Consider the following 24284-nt stretch of genomic DNA (forward strand, 5'->3'; position numbering starts at 1 on the left):
AGGGTGTGTGTGTGTGGGGGGGGGTAATAGGATCCTATATAAGAAAAAGACCCCAAAATCGGGACTGTCCCTATAAAATTGGGACATCTGGTCCCCCTAGCCATTGGCATGGGGCTGATTCAGTCCCCACTACCGGGGGGCGGTCGCTGAAAGTCCCCTACAAAGAGGGGCTTAGACTAACCCCGACCTGTCCCCCCATAATCCGGTGTGCAGCGCACCAGCGGGGCCGGCTCTTGCTTCTCCCCCCGGCAATCGGGGGACCCCCTGCGTCCCCCCACGCCGGGCTCCGGCTGGCCCCGGGCACCGCCGGGCTTAACACGAACCAGATGCGGCGCCGCTCCGGCTTGCTGGGGCCGGGAGTGATTGGCCGCTGGCCGGGCTCGGGGCGCCCAATGGCGGCGCCGGGGCAGAGCCGAGACCCCGCCCCGGCCCAGGACAGCGCCGGGAGCTCAGGTCGGACGTGGTGGGCTGCAGATTCCTGCCGCCGCCGCCGCCGCCCGGGAGGGGAGCGAGCCCCGGGCCACCGCCGCCCCCAGCATGGGGCTCCCCGCGCTGCTGCTCCTTCGCTGCCTGCTGCTGGGCTCGGCGGCGGCGCTGCCCCGGCGGGAGCTGCTCCCCTACGGGGCGCCCCGGGGCGATCGGCTGCTGCAGGACGGCGACGACGAGACCTCGGCCGTGGTGCCGCTCGGGAAGCCGCTGCTCTTCTACGAGACGCGCTTCAGCCACCTCTATGTGAGTGCTGAGCGCCGGGCCCGGGGCTCGAACCCGCGGCTCCCGGGCACCCCCCGCCCTGCCCAGGTTACAGTCACCCGGGGGCTGGAGGCTAGAACGAGAGCTGAAGGGCTAGTAACAGCCTGCAGCAGGGTTATTGGTCCGGGACTGGGCAGACTTTTTAGTCCGAGGGCCACATCTGGGTATGGAAATGGCATGGCGGGCTACTCCCCCCACCGCCACAGGTGCCGCCTCTGTAGCTCCCATTGGCCATGGTTTCCGGCCAATGGGAGCTGCAGAGCCGGCACTTGGGGCGGGGGGCAGCGTGGGGAGCCTAGGTGTAGGAGCCGGAGGGGGGGACATGCCACTGCTTCCCGAGAGCTGCGCGGAACCACAGCACATGCGGATCAGGGCAAGCCCCCCGACCCCGCTCCCCGGCAGGACCTTGAGGGCCAGATTCAAAGGTCTGATGGGCTGGACGCAGGCCCGTGGGCCGTAGTTTGCCCAGCCCTGTCCTGGGAAGATGCAAAGAACTTGGTGCATCCGTAGATTGTCCTACATGCTCCCCTTTCACCCAGCTATCCCTACCCCTACCGCTCTGTCTAGCTAACGGTGCTGGAAAACATTGTGCCCAGCTGTTTCCTCTGGTGTGGGGGTTGCCTGGAGTGAGCGTGCAGCTGGGGATGGAGCTCACATGGGTAGAGAAGAAAGGGAGGAAGTTGAGGGCTTTGTCCCCCCTGCAATGCTGGGTAAGTGAGGTCCCTTGTGATGGGGTCCCTGCTGGACTGAAAGCCCCTGGATGAGGTGGGTGGAAGGACTTGGCTCGGAGGGAGGAACTGGTGATGCAGAGGGGGGCAGGGGTGTTGCAGTGAATGGGATCTTTCTGCACTGCAGCTGTTGCTGCCTGTTGACAGGAGTCCTGTGAGGGTGGACCGAATGGTGGAGGGTGCTGTGAGTAGAATTCTTTGCTGTCTCTTGTAGGTAGGGACCAATGGGATCATCTCCACCCAGGATTTCCCCAGAGAGACCCAGTACGTGGACGACGACTTCCCCACCGACTTCCCAGCCATCGCCCCCTTCTTGTCCGATATTGACACCAGTGGCGGGAGGGGGAAGATCTATTACCGGGAGGATCAGTCCACCGAGGTACTGGGCCAGGCCGCTCGCCTTATCCGTGCTGGATTTCCTAGTGCAGCCGCCACTGCCTTCACGCCCATCCATGCCTTCATCGCCACCTGGGAGAACGTGGGTGCCTATGAGGAAGTCTCTCGAAACTCGGAGCCCTCTAAGAAGGTAAGACCAATGTTAATGTTAGCTGCTGTGATCCCATTGGGATCTGAAGAAACAGTGTAATTCCAGAGAGAGATGTGGCTGGGAGAAGGTTTCTAACCAGAAATGCATCAGGCAAATATTACCCAGGTCGATGGCCCCTGTTTCTTTTTTTTTTTTGAGCATCTGTACCAATTTTCCAGACTAAGGTTATGTCTACACTGCACAGTTATCCCAGGTGATTGGCACCAGGGTCTGGGCACCCTAGTTAGCCTCACTCAGGTGTGAGCATGCCCACTGCAAATGTAAGACTGACAGACCCTGGTTATTGGTGGGCGGGATCGAACCTGGGAAGCTTAGTGCATGAGCCTGTACTGCGTGAGCTAAAAGCCACATGGCTCTTAGCTAAGTCTGTAGAGAAGGCTCATTAATCTCTCTCTCTAACTGGTCTCGGTGCCAGTAGATGGGACAGAACACCACACCCAGGAGATGTGTGGGTTACACAAAGTCCTACCTGCATTACTGTGTCCCTAGTGTTTCTACCCTCACCCATGTGTGTCTGGGTGCAGATCCCAGGGTTCTCTGTGCTGAGACACTCTAGGATTCTTTCCCTGTAAGTTAGGTCAATTACTGAAAAACTTGTCTGTCCTCTGGGGGAGTTGTGGGAAGAGCTTTGGAGGACTATCGGCACTCGAGTGATTTAACCCTCATCAGCTTTCAACCTGAGTTAAAGTGGAGTTCAGGCTCTAACCCACACCCGCAGCCTGGGCTTAAAGTGCCTCTGAGTTAACTGTGCAGTGTAGACATATACCCTAAGACCTGGACTTTCACTCGTGTGCTCTCTAACCCCTCATGGAGCATGAGCTGAACCAGAGCTCAGACTTAGGGTCACAGCCCAAACTCCACCGTCTAGAGTGTCTACAATTGAACAGCTGATGGCAACACAGCTTGGATCTCGCATGGTGAGGCTAGAATACCATTCACAAAACGCTTAAGGACCGACTGTGAGACCCTTACTCCAAGGAGTCCTCTTGAAGTCAGCTGGGCTACTGTTGTCACTCGCTGCTCACAAGGGATTCACAATCTCTCTTGCAAACACCAGTGGTGAAAATCAACGGTCATGAGCTATCATAATTTGACTATTAACAGCATCCACTCAACATATACAAAGACTTGGTCTCTGCTGCAAAGACCTTGATAGGGCCCTTTGTTTTCAGTTTTTATTATAGTTAATTTTTCTGGGAATTTATCGGTGTTTATTACTACAACCAAAACGGGTGAAAAGCGGTGGAAAAAACGATTAATAATTTTTCTGGGTAAATATCAGGGTTTATTTTGGTGGATGGACAGACAGGGGGAAAAAGTATTCAGTAGCTTTAAAAAAAATAAATTTTAATAAATTAAATACATTTCCATTTAAAGCTTTGATGAATGGAATTCAGTGTGGTTTGCTGCAGAACTAAAACAGAACAGAAAACAAATGTCACCTCTGAGTTTAAGAAAACAATACATCTCTCATCCCCAAATAAATCTTTTCATTCGAATAAACAGTTTACGGTTGTAGACTTAGAACTATTAGCCTATAAATATTTACATTTAATATTGGGCCACACCATTTGCAGCGCATACACTTGCTTTCATCCTTTTCGCCTTTTTTTGTTTTTAAATCTTGAATACTTCCTTGTGTTCTGAAACGTATTCTGAGACGGATTTTCGTTTTCTTCCCATGTTAGTGTGTCAGATCTTTAAACCGTTATCTGCTTACGGCTTGAAATGTGTACATGGTGGGCGTAATATTCATCAGTACATTCAGATGCGCACGCGCTTCAGAGCTTGTGTGTGTGCCTGTTTGTTTATTGTGTGTATCTTCTAGACTAATACAAAGCCTTACTTCAACAGACAGTTTTGCATATACACACAGACTAAAGTATTATCGTACTACAATCCATTGCATGACATAGATGTATTTTCTTAATAAAACGATTTACTTTTTTATATATTTAATGGTACAAAAGTAGGGTGAAAATCAGAAAAAAACGAATAATACTTTTTGTAAAACCCGGGATTTTTTCAGTAAAAATCGGTTTAAACTGAAAACAAAGGGGCTTAAGTATAGACAAAGAGAAAACCAACCAGGTGCTTTGAATGCTCCGGGTGATGGTATTAGTTAGAGGTGGTGCAGAAATCTCCCATTGGCCTTTGCTGAAAGGTTCAGCTGCAAATGTAGCTTCAGTGCAGTTGCTCTGGGTTTACATTGGTGTAACTGAGATCAGAATCTGGCTCAGAGGGACTGATACTTGTGAAAACAACAAGGAGTCTGGTGGCACCTTAAAGACTAACAGATTTATTTGGGCATAAGCTTTCGTGAGTAAAAACCTCACTTCTTCGGATGCATAGAGTGCATCCGAAGAAGTGAGGTTTTTACTCACGAAAGCTTATGCCCAAATAAATCTGTTAGTCTTTAAGGTGCCACCAGACTCCTTGTTGTTTTTGTAGATACAGACTAACACGGCTACCCCCTGATACTTGATACTTGTGAGTATCTCAAGTAGGTGTTTGGCCCAGGGTTTGTGATTTTATTTTTTTTAACCACTCCGAACATTTTGTTAATGATTTGGGATCCTAGTCTCCTTTTCTGGGGTTTGTTTTCCAAGTTACTCATTAACAAATGTCTCTGGGGCATTGCTTTCAGAATTTCCACCGTGGGTTGATATTGTGTATGGAAAAGTAGGCACCAATTAGATCTGGTCTCAAGAACTTCCTGCCGTGATGCATGCTTTTCAGTGACACGAACTGATAACACTCATGAATAGACTGAAACGCTTTTAGATTCACAGCCCTTGGATTCCCAAGTCATTTCATGGCTCTGGCCCATGAAGGCGGAAATTGCTGTCATGATGAACGCTGTTTCACTGGTCTGATTCCTTACTGAGGGGTTAGGGAGCTCCTAGTGTTGTCAGTGCCCCCCTGCTTGACTTTTACAGCGTTATTTGCACATCTCTCATGTGCCCTGAAAGCCTGGCTGTAGTCTTTTTTTTTAATCTGTAATTCGTTTGGGTTGCAGAGAAAAACTTCTTGAAAAATACCTTGATTTTCTGTTCTGAGCTGCCTGCGTGCAGCTTGCTGATGACATGCTAACATCATGTTGCAACATGATAGGAACATAGGAGTTGCCATCCCAGGTCAGCCTAGTGGTCCATCATCTAATCCAGCATCCCTGTCTCTGACAGTGACTAGTACCAGACGCTTCAGAGATGGGCAATTATTGAATAAATTGCAGTAGGGAGTTTTCTTCCCGGCCCTATCCGTTAGGAGCTGGTTTGTGCCCTGAAGCATGAATTTTTCTATGATTATTTATAAGATTTATAGATACATATGATATTTATATCATGGCTACATCTACACTGCATATATCCCCCCTCAACTTTAAAAAAAAATTATATTACAGTAGAATCTCAGAGTTACGAACACCTCAGGAATGGATGTTGTCCGTAACTCTGAAATGTCCTTAATTCCGAACAAGACATGCACTTAATCCACTGGGAGGGGGGGAGGGGGAAGGAGGGTTGGGGCTGCAGCCAAGGGTGTGTGTGTGTGTTAGGGCTGGGGGTGGGGTCAGGGCTTCTGACCCTTGGGAGCACCAGAGCTCTGGAGTTTAGATCTGGGAGGAGCGCTGGGGCTCGGGGCTTCAGCCCTGCAGCTCCATTCCTGGCTTCTGCCCTGGGGGGGGCAGGGCACTGGGGTTCAGGACTCCCCACAGCTCTGCTCCTGGTTTGAGCGGGGGGAGGGGTGCCTGGGCATTGGCTACAGGGGGAACACCGGGGGCTGAAACCAGTGCTCCCCTCGTAGCTAAAGCCCCGAGCCCCAGTGCTCCCCGCGGGGCTGAAGCCGGGAACGGAGCCGTGGGGCTGAAGCCCCGAGCCCCAGTACTCCCTCAGGTCTAAAATCCTGAGCCCAGTGCTCCCGAGGGTCAGAAGCTCTGACCCCGTCTGGAGCAAGCTAAAGCCCAGAGGCAATAAAGTATTTGCTTTTTATCTCTGTCTGTCTGTCTCTGCGGCTGCCTGATTACTTCCAGTACCAGAGGGTGTCTGGTTGACCAATAAGTCCGGAACTCTGGTGTTCGTATCTTTGAGGTTCTACTGTAATGTAACGCTGAACGTTCTCGCTATCCAGTTGTCTATACAAGTGCCCTATCCTTTTTTGAATCCTGCTAAACCCGGGGTCTCGCTGGTACCTTGTGGCAATGAGTTCCGCAGGCTAACCAACCACTCGTTGTATATGAAAAATATTTCCTTTAATCAAGTTATAAATTTGCTGCCTTTCAATTTCATTGGCCATCCTCTTGTTTTTGGATGATGAGAAGGCAAATAGAAGAGCCTGGTCCTGAGGTGGAGGTAATGTGGCCCAGCATTGCCGTGTGGTGAGATAATGTCACTATTCTGCACTTACTTGTATTGTCATATTAAGAGGTTGCAACAGTCAAGGGTGTCTTCAGAAAACAAGGTCTCCTTTGACCTTTACTCTCCTCAGCCATACAGCATATAGACTAGTGCTGCTTCCCCATGAATGCCTTTCTGCACCTCCTCCTTCAGCTCCAGCATCAGATGTCGAACAGCCTGTTTTAGGATTGAGAGATCTCCAAAGCACTGGCCCCCTGGCCTCTTTGCTCCAAGACCCCAAGAACCTTACAAATAGACTCTCTTTCTCTCTTCCCATGGGCTCTTATTAGGTTGTTTATCTGCTGCCTCTCCATGCTGGTGATGAACAGAGGCACAGTCTGGCTGAATGTCCATTGCTTTTCAAGCTGTCGAAGTGCCTCTTTCCCATTGGCAATGCATCTCTGATTCATCCACCGGCTTCCTCTATGGACCCAGTGGGTCTCCTGCAGGTTGACTGATGGACTGGAAGAAAAATCCCACGCTGTGCTAAGCGGGGATCAGGAGCGCAGTCCTCCACTCAACGCATCTTCTTTAAAAGTCCGCTGTTTAGCAGGCCTGCTGTTGCTGGAGCCCCCTGGCCCAGTTGTGGGTTTTGGTGCCATGCCAGTGCCTCTCCGTTGCAGGATGTTGGTCTGACATAGGAAGTGTGGGTCACCGGTGGGGTTTGTGCTGAGGGTTTTTATGGCTGCTTTGGGAAAGACTGTGATAGAAATGGAGCGACAGTATTTCAGGACTTCCTAACCTGGTACCAAATGGGAGTGAAGAAAAATGTGTTCTTTTTGAAGGAGGAAGTTGCTGTATGCCTCAGGGAAAACAATCATACAATCCCTAATTAAAATATCCGCTACTTGTGACATGCCAAGCATAGCTCACTCCAGGAGCAACAATTTTGTTGAACTCAAGTGTTCAAAAATCTGCCTCTCCCACTCAAAAAAATTCATGAGTGGCTTAAAAATCATGAGGCTTTTTTTTTTAAAAGGGGGTTCTATTTGCTTTCTAGGTTTTGAACCTTTATGGTCACATTTTCAAGCTTTTCTCCGCATGCATGAGAGTTAGAACCTTACATTTTTTTTTTAAATGCAAGTTAAGATTCTCACATAATCACATGATTCCAAGAGCAGGGGCTTTAAAATAAACTCCAAATGAGACCTGCGATAAAACCGCAAGATGTGGCAATGCTGGATCAATATACCGTTGCTAACGATGCTGCTACTTAGTTTGTTTAGGGACAGCATTTCACAGACATTTCTCCCCAGTGTTCTTATACACTGGCACGATCTTGATCAAGTAACTGAAAACAGGAACGGTGTTTGTGAGCAGTCTGGTCTCTGGCAGCCTGCACAGTGAAGCGAGTTGAAATCTGACTTACCCCTTAGCTGGAGCTCTGGGAAGCTGCACGGAGGTGGAATTTGCCCTCTCTGGCTCTTTTAACAAGTGTTAAACGGCCAAACTCCACTGAGATCAGCCTAGTAACAAGCTCTGAGCTGACCTTTCTTGCTCTTTGACCTCTGTCCTTTACACTCCATCCATCCCTCTTATCTGTCCCATTTTTCCCTAAACCTTCTGGCAAACGTTAGGAGCGATCCTGTCTGATTATCCTCAGTTTGTTCAGTGAGGACTTAGTGAGCAGAGACAAGGCCCAGAGTAAACTCTGTTGACTGCAGTGAAGTTGCACCAGGCTTTGCCTTGCCCGGCTTTGTAGAGTGTTTTTTTCCCCCCCCTTTTGAGATCTTTTTCTGTGTAGCTTTGTTTGTGTTGCTGAACTGCTGTCGCTGGGGCATAGTCCTAAATGCCTGTGGTTGTGAGTGTGGGGGTGTGTCCTTCACAACAAACTCCCTTTATAGAGGACGGATGATGACCGCCTTGTGGAAATGCTAGGAAACTCTGCAAATAGAGCTGGGGCCCTTTTTTGGCTGTTGAAATTACTGTAATAAGAGTAGTCCATGCTGCTGAGCGTCAGTGACGCCAAAGGCGAACGGGCTTGGGAGGGCATCTTTCCGTGGCTTTACCCTCATCATCACACTTAGAAGGGGATCATTAATAGGATTTCATTTTCCATCATTTCTCTGGAAAGGCTTTTAAACATAATTGAAATTCCTTCCTTCCCCCCAATAAAACACTAGCAGGTCATTCTCATTACGTTCTTATATTGCAGCAGCCCTTAAAGGACCCGTTTTGAGGGCAGGGCCTCTTTGTGCTAGTGTAACCCATGCCGGCTGGGTGTGGTGCTCTGTCCCTCTCTAGGGGCACTTAGACCACTTGGAGGTAATGAGTTTGCTACAGCCACCGAAGAGCCAGGTGACTTAGCTCACGCAGTAGAGGCTCATGCCCTAAGTTTCAGAGGTTGCAGGTTCGATCCCACCTGCCGGCAGTGTTACAAGTGGGGCCTCGTCGGGGATATCAACTGGGAAGTCTCTGAAGCTTGGGGTGTTCTTCCTTGGCTAGGGGAAGTACATAACCCAGGCCTGCTTGGTGGGACACAGTCCCCTCTAGTGGTACCCAGACCACCTAGAGATTAATGAGTCTGCTACAGCTTTGGCTAAGAGCCATGTGGCTTTTAGCCCATGCAGTAGAGCAGAGGTGGGCAAACTATGGCCCGCGGGACCCTCCTGCCTGGCCCTTGAGCTCCTGGGAGGCTAGCCCCTGGCTCCTCCCCTGCTGTCCGCCCCCCCCCCCCCCCCCCCCCCCAGCCTCAGCTCGCTCCACCGCCGGCGCAATGCTCTGGGCGGCCGGGCAGTGCAGCTACAGAGCCGCGGCCTGACCCGGTGCTCTGGGCGGCTCTCCAGGCAGTGCAGTAAGAGTGCAGTGGAATTGGGAGTGGTGATCAGGGGGCAGGGGTGTGGATAGGGGGTGGGGTGGTCAGAGGGCGGGGAACAGGGGTGGTTGAATGGGGGTAGGGGTCCCCGGGGAGCAGTCAGGAAGGAGAGGAGGGGTTGGATGGGGTGGCGAGGGTCCAGGGGCGGTGAGGGGACAGGGAGCAGGGGGTGGTGGATGGGGCAGGAGTCCTGGGGGGGGCTGTCAGGGGGCGAGAAGCAGGGGGGGTTGGATAGGGGTTGGGGGCCGGGCCACACCTGGCTGTTTGGGGAGGCACAGCCTCCCCTAACCGGCCCTCCATTCAATTTTGGAAACCCGATGTGGCCCTCAGGCCAAAAAGTTTGCCCACCCCTGCAGTAGAGACTCATGTGTTTAGCTCCAGAGATCCTAGGTTTGATCCCACCCACCAACAGCTGGGATCTGTTGGTGTTATACTAACCCTGGTACATACACATAGCAGGAGACAGTCCCTGCCTGTATGAAAAGACAAGACAAAGATAGTGAGAAAGGAAGTATTATTTTGCACTTTCCAGCTGGGGAATTGATGGACACAGAGATTCAGCCTCATTAAATCAGTGAGCCCAAAACTCAGAAAAAATATGTTTTAGTAGAGACTGGGGGATGGATTCTTCTCTCCCACTGGTGCAAAGAAGGAGTAACTCCAAAGCAGTCAATGGGGTTATAGCTGTGAGATACAGGAGAATTGTGTTTGGGGTTTACTCAGAATACAGTACAAAGGTTCATAGAGTATCAGAGTTGGAAGGGACCTCATCTAGTCCAAACCCCTGCTTAAAGTAGGACCAATCCCCAGACAGATTTTTGCCCCAGATCTCTAAATGGCCACCTTAAGGATTGAACTCACAACCATGGGTTTAACAGGCCAATGCTTAAACCACTGAGCTACCCCTCCACCCTTGTGTTTCTTGTGTGCTCAGGAAAAGAAGAGCTGGGGTTAAGAGCCAAGAAGCTAAAGTAGAGAAAAATGATGGAAGAGCCCCATTGCAGGGGAATGCATGCTGGGGAATAACTCACTGTGAGGAAGGGAGGGAAGTGGAATTTGTTTAGGGCAGCCTTGAAGCAGATGAATGTCTCATCCTGGAGCCATGCAAGTGAAACAATGCAGTGCTTGTTCTGTGGCTGATCGCCCCTCGAGTGGTGAATTCAGCCCTGTGCAGAGGGCCAGCCCGAGACCTGCTCAGCACTTATTTTGAGGAGGAAGGATGGGGATAGGGCACTGGACTTGGACTCTGGGCTCAGTTCCTGGCTGGGTCACAGAATTCCTGTATGACCGCGGGCAAGTCCTTTAAGCCACCCCATGCGTCAGTTTCCCACGGGACTAATAGCACTGCCCTACCTCAGATGGGGACTGAGGATGAAATCAAATAGTGTTGAAGTCCTCAGATACTCTGGTGACGAGGGTCTCGTAGACATAGATAGGGAGGTGGATATGCTGGAGACCTATTTTAATTTTGGGATGCCCTATGAGCTTCGCTAACTGGAGCTGCTCCTTGGTCAGTCTAAAAATTCCTGCTTATAGCTAGTTTTTAGACAATGGTGGTGTAAATTGGCACAGGTCTACTGGCTTCACTGGAGCGACGCCATTTACATGGGCCAGCGATCTGGCCTGGTGTTGGTTACAAGGAACATCTGCTCCAAGGAGACGTGTGGTATATTGATTCACCTTCTGAGGAATTAGCAGCTTCTTTTCCAGTGCATTGGGCCTTGTCTACACACACACATTGTACCAAGCCACTGGTGGGACAGTTATGCCGGTATAAATGTGTTTATACTGGGATATCATACAGTGACTGGGAAGAGGAATAAGCTACACAGGTATAAGGCACCTTTATACTGATATAATTATGTCCACATGTGGGGTTGTACCAGTAGAACTATATTGGGAAAAAATTCACATCCATAACGGTACAAAACCTACGTGTAGACAAGGGCTACAGCCATGTCTACACTACAGCCTTCTGCAAGCATAGCTGTGATCCCCGACCGACAGAGCTGTGCCAGCACAATTTAGATATAGCCGCAAAACTTGCACTTTTACCAGTATAGGGGTTTTACAATATTCATCCAAACTGCGGCTTTGCTAGCATAGCTGCGTCCACACCAGGAGTATAGTTAGCTGGTAAAGCACTGCTAGTGTAGATGTAACGCCAACAGGCCCCAGTCATCCGCAGGCGGGATCGAACCTGGGACCTCTGAAGCTTAGTGCATGAGCCTCTACTGGGTGAGCTAAAAGCCACGTGGCTCTTATCGAAGGCTGTAGAGCAGACTCATTAATCTCTCGCTACGTGGTCTCGGTGCCACTAGATGGGACAGAACCCCACGCCCGGGAGGTGTATGGTTTACATAGACATAGCCTAAGTGATCGTGAACTGACAATCTCCGGGTTTTGGAACGGGTTCTGCTCTCACCGGATCCTGTTGTATATTTGGAGTAGCTCCTCTGACGTCAATAGCGTCGTATGGACGACACAGGAGTTAATGGTTGCCCTCTCCTCAGCGCTGCTGAGGCCACCGCCGGAGTTCCGTGGCCAGTTTTGGACAACACGCTTGAAGAAAGATGCAAACAAATTGGAGCGAGTCCAGCGGAGAGCAGCAGAAAGGAGAGGAGGTTTACAGAACCTGACCTCTGAGGAAAGGTTGAAAGAACTGGGCATGTTTATCTAGAGAACAGAAGGCTGAGGGGGGAAATGATATCAGTCCTCAAATATGTCCAAGGTTGTTATAAAGAGGACAGTGATGGGTTGTTCTCCATTTCCATCCAGCAGGACAAGAAATGGCTTAAGCTGCAGCAAGGAAGATTGAGGTTAGATGTTCGGAAAGGCTTTCTAAGGCTAAGGGTCGTTAAGCACACGAACAGGCTACCTAGGGAGGTTGCAGAATCCCCATCCTTGGAGGATTTTAAGATCAGGTTGGACAACTGCCTGTCAGGGATGGTCTAGGTCAGCGTTTCTCAAATGTGGCCACATGCAGCCACCAAGGGGCTTTTCTTGAGGCCACAATCTCCAGGGCTTTGATGGGGGGAGAGGGGGAATGGCAAAGTAGAGTCCCCTCCCTGTTTTTCCTGACTGCACTGCCTTGGTGTTGATTGCTGTTGCTGGGGCTGTCAGTAGGGGTTGGGCCCTGCCCCCCTCCGGAGACACTTGGGACACAACACTGGAGGAGCAGGCAGCCAGTGAGTTCCCCACTGTCCCAGAGGTGGTGGAGCTCAGGCTTTGGGCTTCAGCCCTGGGGAGGCGGCAGGCTCTGGCTGTGGGAGTTCAGGTTCCAGCCCTGGGCTCCAGCCCCAGAACTTCGGGCTCTGTCCCTGAGCCCCGTTCCCCAGCCGTGGGGCTTTGGGATCTGGCCACAGGGCTTCATGCTCCAGCCTCCCCCGGCCGGCCACCCACCCACCCTGTCGTCCCCAACCCTCGCTGCCTCCCCCGACCCTTATCCAGGGTTGAATTTGTCCCCAGGCTTGCCAGGGCTGAGTAAGTCTGCTGTGAAAAGTGATCCTTGTAAGTTTGTTAATATCACTTTTCACAGCAGACTTACTAGCTAGCCATATAGAAATTACAATGATTTGGACATGTCTATGTGCATATTTATTTGTTTTTCCTAAAGCAAATTAAGTATCTTAGGAAAAAGTGTGAGAATGGCCACCAGCAAGAATGGATGGCCGCACTCTGAGACCACCAAAAAATTTGTCTTGAGAACCCCTGATCTGGGTATATTTAACTCTGTCTCAACACATGGGCCTGGCCCCCCTCTTGAGATCCCTTCCAGCCCTACATCTCCATGATTCTACGACTAGAGATATAGATATATAGAGACTAGAGATAGAGACCCCAGGTATAAATGAAAGCAGAATCTAGCCTCACGTTAATAATAATGTGTCTTCCTGGAGCTGGAGGATGCTCAAAAAGACTTCACAGGGGCATTTCCTGGCTCACAGTGGCAAATTCAGGTGTCTCTCTTGCTCCTATCTCAGTTGGACAGAAGCACAGCCCCTGTTTATGTAACACGGTTTCCCCCCACCCCAGCGAGGACGCTGACAGTCTTGGGAGGGTCGTTTATGTCTGAACATCAGATCCGTGTGAAAGGCAGGTGGGTAATGGAGAAAGAGCTGAGGAAACCACAGTCCCCACAGGGTCTGGTGGGTGAACTTTGTTCCTGACTGCAGCCCTGTTCTCCTGCCCTTGTTCGGTCCTCTGCTGTCCTGACCAGAGATTGCCAGCTGGGTTGTATTGCTCCCTAGGGACTGTGACTGGGGCCAGCAAAATTTGTTTCACACATAACGTGTCTGGAGACTGAGGACTAATCTATGGACAGATGGTGAGTCTCATGGTCTGACTGGCTGGTGAGCAATACCGTAGAAGTTTGTGCCTGGATTTCCAAACCGTGGAAACGCCTCATGATGGGATCATTGTGGTGTGAACTGATCATTCTTGTTTGAAGTGGACCATTGGCACCAATTACACAAAAAGCTCATTAAGCCCAATTTAAACCACATCCCGTTGAGCCAATGAGCCAACTCTCTCCCATACGAAATAACGAATGCAGAATGTGGTACGGTTTTGGTTCTTCGTGAGCCACTATCGATCTCTGGCTGCTTTCCTGTGCGAGCTGAGGCAAGAATTCCATGTGAGAATTCAGTCAAACACAAACCACGTGAAAAGCGGAAGGCGCACACTGCATTTGTTCCTCTCTACAGTGCTGGGGTTGGTAACAGCAGTTCTGGCAACACATCCCAGTCCCAGTTTTTTCACATGGCGTTTCCTATGATATGCTAGGAGGTCTCTCTTCAGGGTAAAAGCCCCAGGTTGCACATTTCTTGTAGTTCCAGCGAATATTCAGGTCCCTCATTCTCTTCTCTTGAATGCCTGTGTGTGTGTTTGTGTGGTGTGTGTGTGTGTGCACGCGCGCAACAGGGAGACGATTTCCCCCCTTTCCTGTTTTAAACACCCAGAACATATCACACTTATGGATCATTTTGCAACACACGCAAGATTGTGACACTAAATTATTTTCCTAGATTCCAAAGGCGCTGCTTGTAATAATTCTCCCTTCAATTAACAAGATGTGGAGGGTTGTAATAATTCTAATGCTGGACATACAGGGGGAAGGGGATAAGAGATGGTTGCTATTGACAGATTTTCTGGCTAAGCACCTGAGTGGGATTTTCCAAAGGAATGAGATGCCCAATTCCCAGAGAATTTCAGAGGTATAACTCTCTTGCCAAATCCTAGCCGTTGTCCCTACCTCTCACGTTTTCATCACAGGAGATGTTGTTATCCGGGGTTCTTTCAACCCAAAGCTCTTGGTAACTTTTACTCTGTGCGAGGTGGTGTCAGGAAATCAGGGGAGACACGGCCATCCGACCGATAGATGGCTGGCACAAACAGGACAACACAAGAGTGCTTTCACTTAAAGTTAAACTTTACTTAGTCTCAAGCACTTACACACATCCGCAACAGATTAGTAAAACACCCCCAACCCTTGATAATTACCAAAGCTGTGTGTGGCTTTCGAGTGACATAGCGGCAGGCTTCCGGTGGCCAAATCTTTCGTCTGCCGGTGGGGACTGCAAGATGTATCCAGAGGGAGAGTCCAAAAAGAGTCCCCAAACGAGTCCAACTATCTCAAGCTTTTTTCCCTTATTTATACATTAGTAATAGAATGACATGTCCCTTAGAGAAAACTTGTTAAGCAAGCAGTTCCAATGGGCAAGCAAGAGGCTCCTTCTGATTATTGATTAACCAGGTGTGGGTTTTTCCAGAGTTTGCAGCCTTGAGACCCCAATAGACATTCCTGGGGCACATCCTGCTCTTCTAAAATGCATGGATCAGCAACTTCAACACAATTCTTATCAGGAAGGATGCGGGGTCAAGCTGCCCTTTCTGTGGCACCTTAAAACTTCCCCCCCTCCTACCTTGGTCAAGCTGAGACCGCTGAATGACCAGTTTACAGCTTGCTGACTAGGCCGCCTTTAACAATAAGCCATAGTGCTTTCAGGCACTTTACTGGTTTGCCAAAGTCTCCCCGTACAATGTCACCCAGTCTGGTCCCAGAGTTCCAAACCCCTTTGATGTGCCCTTATTTTTAATTGCTGTGAACTAATTGCATCAAAACCAAAGTCCCATGTAGGTGAGGTCAGTTTGTGTCCCTCATTCCAGGGCTTTCTCTCATGGTGACTCCCGCATCCAAGCCCCCGTTTAACAAGTCTCCCGTACATTTGTGATGTTGCTTTCTTCTGCAGCTGAACACCTTCCAGGCAGTCTTAGCCTATGATGACTCCGACACCTACGCCCTTTTCCTTTATCCCGATGACGGCCTTCAGTTCTTTGGGACTCGGCCCAAGGAGTCTTACAACGTCCAACTGGAGCTGCCAGCCAGAGTGGGTTTCAGCAGAGGCGAAACTGATTACCTGAAGAGAGAAGGGCCGTATTACACTGTCACCAGCAGCGAGCAGTCTGTGAAAAATCTCTACCAGTAAGTAGCGCGGATGGGAGCGCGTTGAACGGCATGTCTGTATAACGCGGCTCTTTCATCAGATACAACCCCAGGCTGCTGAAATGCCGGTTCCTGGATCTGTCAGAGCTAAAAGCAGAGGCTGCCTCAGGGAAAACATTCCCTTTGGAAACAGTCTTCTGCTTTGGGATCCTGGTATGCAGAAACGCATACCGATCCTGTTGCCCTGATTGATGGTTTCCTACAGTTTACTTACCCGTGTTATTGCAAAGAGGTATTGACTAGCTCAGAGATCCCCCTGGGGGGGTGCGGAAGAACGTTCGGGGGGCGCGGCTGGGGCCCAGGCCAGCCCCCATGTGGGGCCCAGAGGGAGCACCACCCAGCTCTGCTCCTGGCCCCGGCTGCTGGTCCTGGCTGCTGGCCCCACACTTGGGGTCCCGGCGGTCGGCCTTGGCCCTGGCCGAGGCGTTGCTCCCACCCTAGCTGTGGCCCCAGCCTTGACCCCCTTACCCCTGTGTTGGCCCCACTCCCAGCCCCGGTGGGGAGGGTGTGGACAGGCTGCGAGGTAAAAAGTTTGGGAACCACTGGACTAGCTGAATCAGTGTTATTTGCTCCTTCTCATAACACAAGAACTAGGGGGTCACCAAATGAAATGAATAGGCAGCAGGTTTAAAACAAACAAAAGGAAGTATTTTTTTCACACAACGCACAATCAACCTGTGGAACTCCTTGCCAGAGGATGTTGTGAAGGCCAAGACTATAACGGGGTTAAAAAAAGAACTAGATAAGTTCCTGGAGGATAGGTCCATCAATGGCGATTAGCCAGGATGGACCCAGGGATGGTGTCCCTAGCCTCCGTTTCCCAGAAGCTGGAACTGTGCGACAGGGGATGGATCACTTGATGAGCTGGCTGGCTTGGAGGACATAATAGGTGCCACTAAGACATGGGAAGTATGAAAACAAGCAGGCTAGATGGGTTGTGTATTGATACTGGTCAAGCCCATATGTTGGGTGAAGCCCTGGCTCCACTGAAGTCAATGGACTTCAGCGGCTCCAGGATTTCATCTGTTCTTGCCAGTGCTCCTTGGCGCTTTTGGTGAGGTAGAACACAGTCCAGGTTTTGCGGAACAGGCTATTGTTGTAGTGACACGCTCGCTGTCTTCAGGTGTGTCAAAGGTGGTTATAAAGAGGAGGGTGATCAGCAGGGTTCCCTCTAATTTTTCCCACCCATGTGCAGAATGAATTTTGTTATGTGCACTAATATGACACACCACCTTCATATTGGTGCACATAACAAAATTCATGTGATGAGGGTGGGACTGAGGGGTTCAGCGTGTGGGAGGGGGGCTCTGGGGCAGAGGGTTGGGATACAGGGGCATGGGCTCTGGGGTGGGGCCAGGAATGAGGGGTTTGGGGTGCAGGAAGGTGCTCTGGGGCTACCGCAGGGAGAGAGGACTCCTCCCCGCCCCCCCCCCAGCACTCTCTCCCTACAGTAACACCTGGGCTGCGGGGGAGGGGGGGGAAGAACAGGTGTCTCTCCACGCCGTGGGAGCTCTGGGGCTGCAGGATAGGCGCCCCAGCAGATCCAGGCCGCCCCTTCCATGCCTGGGTCTGGGCCGCTCCGGAGTCGGGCCGTGCCGCATTGCTGCGGCTGGGCCCGATCTGGCCGCGGCTGGGTCCGGGCAGGGGTGGCACGGCCGGTTGGGGGCCGGGGAAGGGGTGCCCCTCCCCCGACCATGGCAGGTCCGGCTGGGTTCCCTGAGCGCTTGCGTGGCGCTAAATAGGCTGCTGCGCGGCCGTGCAGCTTACAGGGAACTTAGGTGATCAGTTGTTCTTCATGTCCACCAAGGGGAGGACAAGAAGTGATCTGTTTATGTTGCAGCCAGGGAGATTAAAGTTAGATATTAGGAAAAACTTTCTAACTATAAGGATAGTTAAGTACTGGAATAGGTTCCCAAAGCAGGTTGTGGACACCCCGTCATTGGAGGTTTTAAATAACAGGTTAGACAAATACCTGTCAGGGCTTGTTGAGGTGTACTTACTTCTGCATCAGCACCCGGGGTGGACTAGATGACCTCTGGAGCTCCCTTTTAGCCCTAGGTGTCTAGGAGTCTATGAATTCGGAGAAATTTAAAGAGCCAGAGACATCCGAATCGGTTGCCGTGGAAGTGATTGTGATGTCACCAACCCGTTAAAGACTTCAGTAGGGCTGAAACTCACCCATGTCCAGAGAGGCAGGACACCGGGGAAGCCTTCAAAACTGGGCTTATATGGTCCTTACGTGTCATATAGGCCTGGTATTGGCCTTCTGCACAGAGGGGGGATTTCTTCCAAACAATGGGAGCCGTTGAGCTCGTGAAATGGCAGCTGTTCTGTACATTATCTCTGTTCTCGAGGACCAGCTGTTCTCCTGCACACAGCTGACCTCAGCCATAAAGAACAAGGGAAGAAAAAAAAAATGCAGAAAATGTGACATAAAAGCACAACTGTTTCTAAAGAAACTTTTTTTCCCCACAAGGCACTAGTGCCTATTTAAGCCTGGCGCAGCTCAAATAACAGGTTGGGTAGAGCTCATCAAATTGAATGAAAAAACAGCTGTGAAAACATATAGACTGAGATTTTCTAAGAAATAAACTTTGATTTTTCCTCCTGACGTAAAATATTGATCCTCTCCTGTACCAGAAAGATCATTGCCGAAATTTTCAAATGGGACGAGCGATTCCAATTTAAGGGGGGGCAATTTGAGGCCCCTTAAGGGAGGCAGTGTAGTGGGTAGAATACTGCACTCAGGAGAGCTGGCTTGACCACTGGCTTGCTGGGTGACCTTGGGCAAGTCACTGCCCCACTCTGTGCCTCAGTTTCCCCATCTGTAAAATGGGGATAACGATACTGATCCCCCCTTCGTAAAGCACTTGGAGATCTACCGATGACAAGAGCTAGGTAAGGGCTCGGTATTATTATTAAAGGGGTCTGTTTTTTCAGAGGGGGAGTCATTGGCACTTTCTGAAAATCAGGCCCCTTAAGGTGTTTCAGGTGTTTGCTGCCTCCCCGCCAATCAAGGCCCCTCAAATCACTAGCCATTTCTGAGCATTTCGACCAGTAGCTCCAGTTGTACAGTCTGTCCTCAGGCAAATCTCCCATTGAGCACAGTGGGAGATTTTGTCTGAGCAGGAGTTGATGGATGGGACGCTCTGTGATTTGTAAGCAGCTGTAAATAGTTGTTGCATGTAACTGTTTGTAATTTGTATCTAGAACAAGCAACTCAGGGATTCCTGGCGTGTGGGCCTTCCACATTGGCAGCACCTCCCCGCTGGACAACGTCATGCCAGCTCAAGTTGGCGAAAAGCCTTCCGTGGGGCATTCCCGGCAACCTCTGGAGAGCACGCTCAGCAGTGCCACCTTGGAGCAGAACGTCCTGGAGGCTGACTATCCTGAGGAGGACACCGACTACGCCGAGCCCTTCTACGACGAGAACGAAGAAGACGACGTTGAGTACCCGACCGAGCTGGTGCCTGATGTTTACACGAGACTTGATTTGTACAGCGAGCCAAGACGCTCCGGGGCCAGGCTGGGTTCGGAGCTGGAATCCACATTGCCGTATCCAGTGTCCAGCCGTCACCCGGCCTCTCCTGAAATGCATGGGACGAAGGAAGGGCCATCCCAGGCGCCTCCTGCATTGGAAGATGAAGTGGAGTCCTCCCAAGAAACAGGAATCCGAAACCCGTCCTCACTAGAGACCAAGGACAGCCTGCTGGAGCTAACGACACAGGGGCTGCCAGCAAACACTGAGCAGGACAATGTCCAGCCCTACCCAGACAGTGACACTGTACTGTCCGAGCCGGACATCTTTCCAGTCTACCCACAGGGGGAGGTCATGCATCAGGGCTACCCAGAGAACTCCCCTCCCTTTAATCGTGGGAGGCAGGTAGTTGGTGTGGATGAAGACGGCAGCTTTAACCAGGAGGGTAAGTGATGTGAACCCAAAGTGTCCGTAATTGATTTCCAACTGTTGGGTTTCTTTGTAGCTAACAACATTTAAACTCTTCACCGGAAAGACTCGTTTGTTGATTGGGACATGAGTGAAATTAAGATCCATCGAGCCAGAACCTTCACTAGTGTAAACTGGCATCAACCGCATTGAAGCCAGCTGGACTTCCACTGGAGTCCGGGGAGCGACGCCGATTTGCACCAGCTGAGGAGGTGGCCCATAGCGAGCGATTTAACTTGGCGATGTCCCGCGGAATTTAAAATCTCGTATCCACTGAGCAATAAATGACCTTCGCCCCAGCAGTGTGAACTGAAATCAGAGTGACACCAAGTGCTGATACCCTTAACTAGAGCAGGAATTCAGCTACATTAACGGGAAGGGAGATTTAGCTTAAGGTTTGGCGTGGGGAAGTACAGATAATACAGTGGCAGGGGCATTGTTATTTTGGGAGGGGATCACTGTATAACCGTACGCTGGCTTTGGGCGAGAGAGATTTCTCCACCACAGGGAACTATCTGCTGAGACGACACATTTTACACATGCTTGTAATAGTCAGAAATCTTATTGTTTAACTTCCTGCAGCAAAGGTGTGAGGAGCTCGGGTTGTTTAGTCTGACAAAACGAAGGCTGAGGGGGGATATGATTGCTCTCTTTAAATATATCAGAGGGATTAATACAAGGGAGGGAGAGGAATTATTCCAGCTTAGTACTAATGTGGACACGAGAACGAATGGATATAAACTGGCCGTAGGGAAGTTTAGGCTTGAAATTAGACGAAGGTTTCTGACCGTCAGAGGGGTGAAATATTGGAACAGCCTTCCGAGGGAAACGGTGGGGGTGAGGGACCTGTCTGGTTTTAAGATTAAGTTAGACAAGTTTATGGAGGGAATGGTTTAATGGTAAACCATATTAGCTGAGGAATACCGAGCAATAGCAGGTAAACAGTATAATGGCTAACAAGGGTCAGGCTGGAGACTCTTGCCTACATGCTCGGGGTCTTACTGATCGCCATATTTGGGGTCGGGAAGGAATTTTCCTCCAGGGTAGATTGGCTGAGGCCCTGAAGGTTTTTCGCCTTTCTCCGCAGCATGGGGCAGGGATCTCTAGCAGGAGGGTTCTCTGCCAATTGAAGTCACTAAGACACAGGATTTGGGGACTTCATCAGCAGAGTCAAGGAAAGGGTAGGGACGGTTTTGTGGCCTGCAGCATGCAGGGGGTCAGACCAGATGATCATAATGGTCCCTTCTGACCTTAAAGTCTATGAGTCTATGAGGGGCCACCCCGGCTCCCAAAAGGCAGGGGAGCCGTGTGAACTCTTAGGGGGATTAGATGATCCAGAACAGAGCAAACTCCAAGTTTACTTCTGCTTTAATTCATACTCCACAAGGACCAGGTGGAGGAGGCGAGATTATCTGAGCGTTTTGGAGACGTTTTAAGGCCATGGTAACAGGGCCGAATCCCTTGGTCCTACATCGGGGAAGGTGGGCGGGAACGTGGGAGAAGGTAATAAGTCACAGCGGGAGGTAGCGTCTTTGTGTGAGAGGCTTGCATTGGCTGGCCCATTGCGCTTGTCTGTCCCTATGACAGCTGGCACAAGCCGTGGGGAGCTCTGCCAGACCTCCTCCTGAGTTGTGAGGAGCTGAGTGACGGGGAAGGAGAGTAAGGAGTTGTTATTAATGTGCAGAGAGAGAGAGAGCTGGGCCGGGGGTTCCAGCCTTTCTGAAGTATGAGGCATGATGTTTAACAGCTGCCGGATAAAGTACTGTAGCCCGGCTGTTTGGTGAGAAATACAAGCTGCCCAGAAAAAGCAAGAAAATCCAGACGTTGAACCTTTCAGCCATTGCAACGACGGGCAGTTAGGAACTGGCCCTTACCAAGGCAAATGCTTGAGAGCTCCTAGGCAGGCCATAGTTGTGTGCGCACGTACACCCCAGGGGTGATTGCCCTGAACGCAAGGACTCCGGCTCGTTTATGGCGATTCCCACGAAGGTTGCAGGTTTGTAAGCCACTTTGCTCTAGTGAATGGTGGCATCTGCAAGGGGGTCACGGTCTGGCCTGGGCCCAGGCAATGGTGACGGTGTCTCTCAGTAGCTAGGAGGGATTCTGGCTGGAGTTTTCAGTTGGGGCTAAGGAGTTAGGTGCTAAAATCCCTTTGATCTTCAGTCGGGGTTGAGTGCCTAACTTCCTAAGCCCCTTTGAACCTCCCAGCCTACGTGAATTTTACAACTGGCCTTTCCGACAGTACAGGGTGCTAATTAGGAACATCTCCCCATGTGCACCCTTGAGAATGGCCAGTAGAGGTGCTGGGTTTAATCATTCACACAGTCACCCATCCCATCCCAAGTCTGGGGCAGGGGGGAATTCACCCCTGTGGATGGGAGACACTGGCTGGCTGCAGACCCCCTGGTGGAATAGAGTTTGCAGGTTTCCTGTACCGCTGCAATTCTCCTTGGGATGGATTTTTCCACTACTACATGCCTGGCACCTGGGTAGAACTGGGGAACAGTGGAACACACTGGCTGTGTCTCTCGGGCACCTCTCATCTTGTTCACCAGTGGAACACCTATTGTGTTTTCAGCAGTGGAAAACGTTTTTAAGACACAGGCCCCGAGCCTGCAGTCCTGCTGCAGGCTAAACTCCCTTTGGAGTCAGTGAGAGCTTTGTCTGCCCAGGATCCCCCCCACCTTGAAGGGACAGCTGTGTTTTCCCACTCCAAACAACGACAGCGAGAGGGCAGATGTTGTCAGATTTCCTTTAAGATCTGAAGGTTTTTGTCCGGGTTTGTACAGCTTCGCTAGTAGAGGGTTGTGCAGCTGGTGACGTGCTAAGGCCTGGTTCCTTACTACGTGCTAACCTGTGCTTTGGATGTAGGGTTCACGTACAATACCGCCAGCAAGGAAACCTGCGAACGGAACCACCACCAGTGCTCCCAGCATGCTTTCTGCACCGACTATGCCACCGGCTTCTGTTGCCACTGCCAGTCCAAGTTCTATGGGAACGGCAGACACTGCTTGCCAGAAGGTAAATTGTAGCGGGCGTTTGCAGAGCTTCTGTCATTGACTTGTTCTTTGAGACTGATCCAAGGTGTTGTGTCCTCTTCCCAGGGGCTGCTCACCGTCTCAACGGTAAAGTCAGTGGGAATCTCCTGGTGGGACAAACGCCTGTACGTTTTAGTGCCGTTGACTTGCATGCCTACATCGTTGGAAACGATGGGAGAGCCTACACTGCCATTAGCCATGTCCCTCCGCCGGCAGCTCGGGCGCTCATGCCGCTGACTCCCATCGGAGGTCTCTTCGGGTGGCTTTTCGCTCTGGAAAAACCAGGCTACGAGAACGGCTTTAGCGTCACTGGTAAGTCACGGTTGAGTACGCAATGCAAACAGGGCGTGGGCCGGGGCCCACTGACCCCCAGGGGAGCCTCTCCTGTTGACGTTGGGGGGCTTTCAAGGAGTGAGAGGGGTGGGGTGGAACAGCTAATCGTCAGGAACGCCCAGTGTCGTCTGACTTCTGCTTGTTTTCACCTTCTAAATCTCCTGAGTTATGGGCCTGGTTCTATTGATGGAGGAAATGAGTTATTCTGGGGGATCGTGGCAGGCAGCTGCCTGCCGTGCCCCTCCTCCTGGCCAGGGGTGCTTCTGCGGTGCCCTGCTAACAATTTCTCCCGTCTGCAGGGCTCTCCCGTTACATTCCCTTCTCCCAGGCCCTCCTGGCCAAGCGTCTCTTTCCTTTGCCCATACGGCAAACCAGAACTGCAGCCATCACCGTCACGATTCCCCTGCTGGCCTGAGGCTCTGGGTCCAGCTCACAGCCAGGCCCCCTGCCCCTGGTGGCCTCAGCAACTCTCATGACCCCTGTTGCTGCGGCTTCCTGCTGCCCTTCCGGTGGGACCACCTGATCCAACACAGGTGTAATCAGGCCTGGCTAGGCCTCGGGCCTCTGGCCCGTAAGGGCAAGCCACCCCTGTGACAGGGGTATTAACAGGTTGTCTTGTGTAATGGCTACGTACTTCCCCTCCTCTCCTCACACCCGGTGCCTTTCAGCCTTGAGCACCCTAACCCCCGTTCCTCCTTTTTATTCCCCTTCTGTGACACTCACTGTCCTCTGGCTGGTCTTCTCTGGAGCTCTCCTGAAAGGGCCAGAGGGTTCACTACAGGGGCAAGAGGCATTTTCCCCTCTTGGGACTAAGGCCCGTAGCCAGTGGGAGGTAGGCCCCACGATACCTCCGAGGACTGGCGCGTAAGTGTGCGGTCTCTGGGTGCTCCCAGGCCCCACAGACTTGGAAGCTAAAACACCATGCAGAATCTCCATCTCCATGTGATCCCATTACACCAGCGTTGGCCCAGCCTTTACACCCAAAACATTATTGCCAAAAAATCCGTTCAGTACTTCTGAACTTGGGTTTGGAATCCAAGTGACTAGCAGCGTTAACCTATTCCGTGCTGGGTAACGACTCGGATGATTAGTCTCCCCTCTGTAGATGCATGTGACGTGGTGCTCAGCTTGGGAGGCCGTGTGTGATATTAGCACATGCAGATCTTTAAACCCAGCCTCTTGAATCCAAAGGCTTCAGAAAAGGTCGGTATTATCCGCTCTGGGCTAA

The 24284-nt window shown here is 51.1% G+C and overlaps 1 protein-coding gene across 1 annotated transcript in view; it reads left to right on the forward strand.

Moving 5' to 3' along the window:
- The first annotated feature begins 423 nt into the window (after positions 1 to 423).
- NID2 (nidogen 2) overlaps positions 424 to 24284 on the forward strand; it is a 52864-nt gene continuing 29003 nt past the window's right edge. The window contains exons 1-6 of the mRNA XM_065593942.1: positions 424 to 732; positions 1693 to 2004; positions 15486 to 15718; positions 18950 to 19662; positions 22557 to 22706; positions 22790 to 23035. Coding sequence (XP_065450014.1) covers positions 538 to 732; positions 1693 to 2004; positions 15486 to 15718; positions 18950 to 19662; positions 22557 to 22706; positions 22790 to 23035 — 1849 coding nt within the window. The 5' untranslated portion in view covers positions 424 to 537. The remainder of the gene's footprint in view (positions 733 to 1692; positions 2005 to 15485; positions 15719 to 18949; positions 19663 to 22556; positions 22707 to 22789; positions 23036 to 24284) is intronic.

Source organism: Chrysemys picta, chromosome 4, assembly GCF_011386835.1.
Source record: "Chrysemys picta bellii isolate R12L10 chromosome 4, ASM1138683v2, whole genome shotgun sequence".
Lineage (NCBI taxonomy): Eukaryota > Metazoa > Chordata > Testudines > Emydidae > Chrysemys > Chrysemys picta.